The 8672-nt window shown below is 37.7% G+C and overlaps 1 protein-coding gene across 1 annotated transcript; it reads right to left on the bottom strand.

Moving 5' to 3' along the window:
• Positions 1-955: 955 nt before the first annotated feature.
• On the bottom strand, positions 956-6180 carry LOC129755955 (uncharacterized). The gene is made up of 2 exons (XM_055752674.1): positions 5903-6180; positions 956-1750 (listed from the first exon to the last, which is right to left on the bottom strand). The coding sequence occupies exons 1-2, from the start codon at positions 6048-6050 to the stop codon at positions 1347-1349; spliced, it is 552 nt and encodes a 183-aa protein (XP_055608649.1). The 5' UTR covers positions 6051-6180; the 3' UTR covers positions 956-1346.
• Positions 6181-8672: the final 2492 nt, after the last annotated feature.

Here is an 8672-nt window from a genome sequence, read left to right as displayed (position 1 = left end):
TGCCGGTTCTAAGACTCAATCTGTCCAGGTCCATGTTCCGATCACTGTTACAATTCTTTCCAACTTCCCTTTTCTTATCCGTCACACAGTCTCTGTCCAAGCGGTGGGTTCCGGTCTTTATCCCTAACTCGGTTCAGGTTTAAATAACTCCAACCCTCAGTTGTGGTGCTGGTTCCGAATCCATACACATTTCTTGTATTTTTAGACCTCACATCAATATACTATGATCACGACATACATACTGTGATCACTCATATGGCCTCGTCCTCTCGTCATGCAACATAAATATTCATACCTACATACAACATATAGACACCAAAAATGAAGTTAAAAAGATTTTTTTATTAATTCAAGTGACGACTTAAGTTTTTACAGCGTTTCAGAACCATATTGCTCAAAGAGAAATTCAAGTCACACTGATTGATCAAATGGATACGATTTTCCAACCATCGCCAAGAGGCACATAAGCGCCAAACTGAAAATTGATAATGAAGATGGGTAAATCGCATCTTTGGCCGCCACTGACATCTACAATATATGCTTGGGGGCAGGTAATGGATTCTTGCGCTGTAGCGGACGATCATACACGTGCCGCAAAAAAAGATGATCGAGAAGCTTCTTCGTCTTCATCATTGCCGTAACAGCCACAACATACAACTGGCCTATCATTGCATTAGAACTTTGTAACCACCATCGACGGACGACGGTTGCGGAAAACTTGCGTGGTGGGGTTTGATTGATCGAGCAATTTGCTGCAAGCGCCAGTCTATCAACACATTTTGATTAAAGTTTTTTTTCCCCGTTGCTCTCGCGGGTCACGTGCTCACTCACTTCTTGAGAGTGATGTGGAAGGTCGTCCATTTCGATGATTGTTGTTGGTTGATTGCTAGTGTTTTCGCAAGGAAGTTCGAAGAGTTTTTCTTTCTGGTTTAAAATAATAATTCTTGTGTTTTTTTTTCTAATAAAATTTGTCACCGTTAGATTTTTTTTAATACTTCTTCTAGTTATGCATCAATTAATAACGTAATAAATAACATAAAGAATCGACTATGGCTCGCTAAGAACAGATACTTGCATAGAATTTGCAATAAGGTCCTATATACAACGTAAAAAGCGCGAAGACTGCGAAACAGTTTTGCTGAAACCAAAACGTCCGCAGCTTGATTATTAGTATTCTAAGCTTACTGACTAAGATCCATTCGCTCGCACATTCGCTCCTATAAGAATAGAACATCATCATAGTTTGTGGTAATACGGTAGTACAAGTAGCATCAGTGTTGCCAGCAGAATCGATTGCGCCGAGTTCCAGAACGCCAGAACGGGGTGGGATGCTTTGTGACGGTCGCCTAGTAAGGTCCAGCTCCTCCCGTTGGAGCACCGTATTCCGCCTTCGGGGGTCCATATTCGGGCTTCTTCTCCTTCTGGGTCTTGTACTTGATGAAGTAGACCTCGGGTTTGCTGGGCTTGGTTGGTGGTGGAGTTGGCAGGATGATTTGATCGGGTTCTTCCGGCTTCTTGTGCAGGACATAGACCAGGGTCTTTTCCTCGTTCTGGACCGGCGGGGGCAGGATTGGGGTCTTTGGCTTGGGTGGAGTTGGAGCCTTGATGAAGATGATCTTGTAGTGCTTCTGGGGTGTACCGGACTGAATCACCGTTGGTGGGTAGGATTCCTCATTCTCTGGCGGGGGCACGTGGACGTAGATATGCTTCTGCACAACCTGAGTGGCAGGCTGGTAGTTGTAACCACCTCCTGAGGGATCGAGTATGAGTTAGTTCAGTGAGAATATGATAGGACAACATTATTTTGATGGCTTAAATTCGAATTATTACAATCAAATTATAATTTGAAAACGAAATTCAACACTACTCGACATAGTTTCTTCAAAATTTGATGGCAAAGTTGGAAAACGTGTAACTTGTATTATAAGTGAGAAAGTTGAAGTTTTTTTTTGCAATTTTTGTTTCAATCAATCGATTGAGAATTGAAAAAATAACTTTGAAAAATCGATCAGAATGAATAGAATCAAATTAGGGTAAAATACCTAGTTTTCGACAGTTTTTGTTTGTTTTGTCAGAAAAACCATGTAAATAAATTAATTGACTAAAGTTTTTCATTTCAAATATGATATGGTTATATGAATCATACATTTTTTCTTCATTCTCTAACTTTTTTTATTGATCAAAAGTTTCAAAACAACGTTTTTACTAACCTTTTACTAAAACCTTCCGATAATCTAGTTTTCGACGTTCAGTTTGAGCTTTCGGCACAAAAAGTTTTAAATAGTTTTCGACAAGAATATTTAGACCTCCTTTGTTAGCTCAGACCAGGCCCACCAATGGTTGCTAAACCTCGAATCGAGTACATTCAGCAACATATTTATCAACCTATCATCGCACCAACAGTTGCTAACTTGATTCGAGAAATAGCATTCGAGCAGTAGGTTGTTACAGGATGCGTTTATGTAGCAACCCGGTAGCAACGCAGCCGGTAATCGCTATCAGAAAATAAACAAACACAAATACCAACCTGGATCGCAACAATGGGTGCGAAAATAAGTAAGTAGATAAAAACGCTACCAATCAAAACATCTAAAATACCGACCGAAATAGCAACTTGCGGTGGGCTTGGTCTCAGGAATATGAATATTTGCGTATTTGAATTGCTTGTCTACTTCACGGCGTTTTTACACCATGGAAACAGTATAAACATACCCAAGAAGATAGGTGTCGAAATTTCAGCGCTAGTTTTCGACAGCTCAAAAAACAGTTGAACTTTCATTAAATGTTAGCAAAAATATGCAATAAATTACCGAGAAGATTGATTTCAGAATCTTATCCATCCATTGATTCCATTTATGTTGCTTTAAATCGAATAGCAAAATTAGAAAAATCTGAACATAGAAAGCTTGAGCCACCAAATAGAAAGATATGCCTTTCATTTTAAATTGGTCGAAAACTAGATCCTGTCGAAATCTAGAGTATTTACCCTTGTCAAAGTAATTCAGCGCTTGACAAGAACGATCGCAAATTTGGCACTCTTTACCTCAGAAATCACTGCACCAAACTGTATAAATTTTGTATATATGAGTCAACAAAAAAGATAAAACCCAATTTAACAAAATTAAGAAGAAATTAAAAAAAAAATTAACAGAGAAATTTTAGTTATATTTTCAAGCATGAGTCAAAATATGTTGCAGTCTTCAACAACATTGGTAATGATTTAGCATTTGTTTATACATAAGCACAGAATTGTCCCTCAGTAATGTTTGGAATAATTTATTAAAAGCGTTGATTTCTGAAACCCAATTTGAAACAATTTTAATACAAATATGAAATGATTTCTAATAAAAAATCAAATTGATATCAACAAGTATCTGCCTTGAAAAAAGACATATTTGAAAATTAATCTTTTTTCTATAATTTTAATTATCTGACTGAATTCGGAACGTGTAATTCAGAATTTTTAGGCTGAAATTCTTAGTTTTCTCAGTTCTGAATCCACAGTTAGGAAATCTCAATTTTAATCGTCAGTTTTGATTTTTCTGTTCAAAATTCTCAGTTCAAAATACTTAACTCAGAATATTTTGTTTAAAATTTTGTTCTGAATTCTGCGTTCGGAGTTTTAAGTAATGGGTTCTCAGTTCTGGATTCAGAGTTCTGATTTTTCAGATCAAAATTGTCAAATCTGAATTTCTCGTTTAAAATTCTCAGTTCTGAATACTCCGATCAAAATTCTCAGTTCTGAATTCTCAGTTTTGAATTCTCAGTTCTGAAATCTCAGGTTTGAATTATCAGTGCTGAATTCTCAGTTTTGAATTATCAGCTCTGAATTCTCAGTTCGGAATTCTCAGGTCTGATTTCTCAGTTCTTAATTCTCAGCTTTGAATTCTTAGTTCTGAATTCTCAGTTCTGAATCCTCAGTTCTGAATTCTCAGTTCTGAATTCTCAGTTTTGAATTCTTAATTCTCAGTTCTGATATACCGATTCTGAATTTTACAGTTCTGAATTCTCAATTCTGAATTTTCAATTATATTATCTCTGTTTTGAATTCTTTTTTCTGAGTTCTGAAATCTCAGTGCTAAATGTTCTGTTCTGTATTCTTATATCTGATTTCTAAGTTTCTGAACCTGAATTCTGAATCTGAATTCTGAATCTGAATTCTGAATCTGAATTCTGAATCTGAATTCTGAATCTGAATTCTGAATCTGAATTCTGAATCTGAATTCTGAATCTGAATTCTGAATCTGAATTCTGAATCTGAATTCTGAATCTGAATTCTGAATCTGAATTCTGAATCTGAATTCTGAATCTGAATTCTGAATCTGAATTCTGAATCTGAATTCTGAATCTGAATTCTGAATCTGAATTCTGAATCTGAATTCTGAATCTGAATTCTGAATCTGAATTCTGAATCTGAATTCTGAATCTGAATTCTGAATCTGAATTCTGAATCTGAATTCTGAATCTGAATTCTGAATCTGAATTCTGAATCTGAATTCTGAATCTGAATTCTGAATCTGAATTCTGAATCTGAATTCTGAATCTGAATTCTGAATCTGAATTCTGAATCTGAATTCTGAATCTGAATTCTGAATCTGAATTCTGAATCTGAATTCTGAATCTGAATTCTGAATCTGAATTCTGAATCTGAATTCTGAATCTGAATTCTGAATCTGAATTCTGAATCTGAATTCTGAATCTGAATTCTGAATCTGAATTCTGAATCTGAATTCTGAATCTGAATTCTGAATCTGAATTCTGAATCTGAATTCTGAATCTGAATTCTGAATCTGAATTCTGAATCTGAATTCTGAATCTGAATTCTGAATCTGAATTCTGAATCTGAATTCTGAATCTGAATTCTGAATCTGAATTCTGAATCTGAATTCTGAATCTGAATTCTGAATCTGAATTCTGAATCTGAATTCTGAATCTGAATTCTGAATCTGAATTCTGAATCTGAATTCTGAATCTGAATTCTGAATCTGAATTCTGAATCTGAATTCTGAATCTGAATTCTGAATCTGAACTCTGAATCTGAATTCTGAATCTGAATTCTGAATCTGAATTCTGAATCTGAATTCTGAATCTGAATTCTGAAACTGTTTTGGTTTTCAAGTTGTTTTCAAATACAACAACGATATTTGAAAACAACTCGAAAACCAAAACAGGTCCCAGTGAAAAGTTTCGATGCAGAAAATTGTTAAACACCCAATATTCATCAGACAAACGAATATTCTACTTAAATTCGTCAACAAAACCCAATGACAGCAGTTCAAGATAAGCCGAATCAAACTTAACAAGAAAACGACTCTTTATCGCCTCTGATGAAGATCCAATAAGGATCGAAACGTTGTAGTAAAAAATAGTCATATTTACTTAAAAATCGGAGTCTAATAGCCGTTAAAAATCCTTAAAAAAATCAACCAAAACAGTCATGAAGAATTGTGAATCTGAGTTCTGAATCTTAAATCTACATATACTCTGAATCTGAATTTGAATACTTAATCTGAATTTTGATTCTTAATTGTGAATTTGAACTCGTATTCAGAATTCTGAATCCTTTTACTTTATTCAAACCATTTAAAACTAGATTTTTTTTTTTAATTTTAAATTTAACTTTTTGTGATTTTGCTTGCTTTTCACACTGAGTATTCAAGCTTGAGTTCCTTTGATCACTTTTTAAACTCAATTCAGCTGTCCGTGCACTTTTGAACCAAAGCCTTCTTTGCTTGTTTTTAGTTTGTTCCGTTTGTTTTGACCGTTTTGTCAAACTTAGCAGGATTTTCTAGAAAAAGCACATGGGATCGTTTTTGAACAGTCCAGTTTTGATCCTTTAAAACCACTTCCACTCAAAGTTCTCATTTGAATTTCAGAATAACCCCACTAATTACAAACGCACCTTGCGATTGGCTGGAAGCGTACGGGCCACCACCGATGTCACCCGCCGAACTGAAGGACGGAGCCGAGTAGGCGTAACCCGGTGCCGGAGGTTCCGGACGGGCCGAGACAGCCACGGCCAGGACACTTAACACCACAAACACCTTCATGATGATGAGTTTGCTGTTTGGTGGATCACCAACTGGAGAAGAAGTTCTTAAGATGCTTCTACGATGTTCTACCGTATGCTGTTTACTTAGTCGGAACAATGCACAATTTGGACTGTGATTGAATTTGGCACTGCAAATGATATTTATACACCGTTCAAACGATCCTCGCTGGAAGCCGCTCGAGTCAGCTGCTGAGGGGGCTCACAGTTTAGGGGTCCATCTCCATCCACGATCATCAACAACGATCATCATCAACAACAGCAACAAAAACAAACAGAACCCAGGGGCCGAAAGTGCACCGCAAGTACTTACTCGTACTTGTATAGTTACTAGCCTAGACCAGTAGCAGTAGAAGCACACTCACACAAACAATCCGGCGCCGTGACACGACGTGGGCCGCACGAAGAAAAGAAGCCACCCGAAAGATCGACCCCATCAACTGTGCCCCCATCTGCGTGGACCAGCAGCGAGCTACCCGACGATGATCACAACGATCATCATCATTCGATCAGCCGAAGGCACCCGGCCGGTCGTCGTCGTCTTCACGATCATCACTTGCCGTCGTTGACCGTCGGGAAGCCTCCGGGAGAACGAGAAAATCCGCGAGAGCTGACCATCCATGCCGCCGGAGATTCCACGAACCGCGGGGAAAGGGTCAACCCGAGAGCAAGCGAGCCAGCGACGACAGGTAAACAAGGTAAACAAATTTAAAATTAATTTGACACTTTTACTATCTACGGTTGATCTTCTTCGTCGTCCGCCGTCTTAATATGGATAGCCGAACCCTAAAAAAAGTGGTTGGTGGCGTTCCGATGATCTCTCTCCCCCCGAGCCGTGCCGTGGCTCGAATTCGGGGAGCCCCATTCGCTCATTAGGGAGGCTCATTTCGTGATTGATGCCCGGCCAAGGTGAAACAGTGCAAGTGCTCGTTATATTACCTTGCCGAAAGGTAGACGACGACGGCATCACACTACTTAACGATTGTGGCGACAGGTGCCGTAATTTTTTTTTCGTTGCGCCCTTCTGCCACCCACAATATGGTGTAATCGACGATTAACTCAAAAAAAAAAAATAAGAAAAAAATCGTTTAAGATGGGTAAGTAAACAAAACTGCGCTTCCGCATGTGGCGCGATTCGATTACAGGTGGCTTATCACTCACGAGGACGTTCATAAAAAAATTGACTATTCATGAGCCCCTATGTGTGAATTTAAGCAGTCGGCAGTAAGATACAAGGGTGCAACAGAAGAGCGTGATGACCTCTGCCCATCGCATTAACTTCTGTAATCGCGATAATGATTATTTATCTGATGGCCGATACGGTTTCATTAGCCGTGATTGTTTAATTGAATAATCGAATAAATTTGACGCAAACTAAACGGACAAGCCACCAGATTGGCAAACTTGTTTGTAATCATTGAAGAGTGAGAGGAAGTTTGAACATAAACTAGGTATATGGGAATTATACATATCATTCAAATTTCTATAAAGTTTATATATATTTTTATTTAAAACTTCATCTGGTCGAACCCAATAAAAGTATATGTAACTTAACGTCCATTCGTCCATTCATCTTTTTAACCTTCGACCTCATAAACCTTTAGACCTAACGTCGTATTCGGACAATCAACGAAGTGCTGTTAAAGTACGCGGCGAAAGTTCTTGTGTTTGGTTAACTGTTGCGGTAAACAATGCCAGAGAGCTAAAGTTCAGTGTCTTAACCAATTCATTGCCAACCGTAGATGGGTTACGATTCTTTTATTGGTTCAATACTAGGAAGTCCTGGGATGAGCTATCAGATTAAAAGCCTAGGTCCGTTAACAAAAACATAACATTTAAAAAAAAGCCTCAAACACGTTTGTGGTGCTCATTTTAAAGCAGCAATAATATTGATCTGGAGCGAATAGGTTGCTGTAAATCACTTCCTTCTGTACCGTTGAGCCGTCAACACGTACGCCGGAGCATCGTATCGTTGCTGTGTACCTGCAGGAACATTTTACATTATTTATTTTATTCTGACCTGTTTTTCAATCAGCACTTTTCAGTGCTAAAATTATTTTCATTTTCTTTTATTCCTTTTTTTTTCTCTTTTCTTTCCAGCATGGGGAAGTCATCGTCCAACTCAAGAGCCGGAAGGAAACGGATTGCCGAACATAATTCAGGTCCATCGTTGAAATTTCCAATTCATTTGATGTCCTTCATAAAATCGGTGATGAGGAAATATTCATATTTAGTTCTGATAAGAATACTAAGAAACCTTCTTCTTCTTATACTCTTAAAAACGAAAAGGTTCCACCAATTACGGTCACAATTCCTGACTTCAATGCCTTTCGGAAAGAAATCGTCACTTCCGTCAAGGATGTGAAGATTTCTTTTCAGATCGGTCGAAGGGGAACTGCTCGTATATTGGCGGAATCTTTTAATGATTTTCAAAAATTTTAAATTATTTGAATAGACAAAAACACAATTTTTTTACGTACGACACTAAAAGTGATCGTCCTTTTAAAGTTGTACTTCGTGGTCTCATCGGCGATCAGACACCGGATGAGATCACAACTGAATTAAATTTTTTGTTAGGTTTTTCTCCGATTCAAGTAATTCAAATGAGGAAAAAAATCAACAC

The sequence above is a fragment of the Uranotaenia lowii genome, chromosome 3 (assembly GCF_029784155.1).
Source record: "Uranotaenia lowii strain MFRU-FL chromosome 3, ASM2978415v1, whole genome shotgun sequence".
Lineage (NCBI taxonomy): Eukaryota > Metazoa > Arthropoda > Insecta > Diptera > Culicidae > Uranotaenia > Uranotaenia lowii.
The sequence above is the reverse complement of the archived record's forward strand: the minus strand, read 5'-3'. Positions and strand labels throughout refer to the sequence as shown.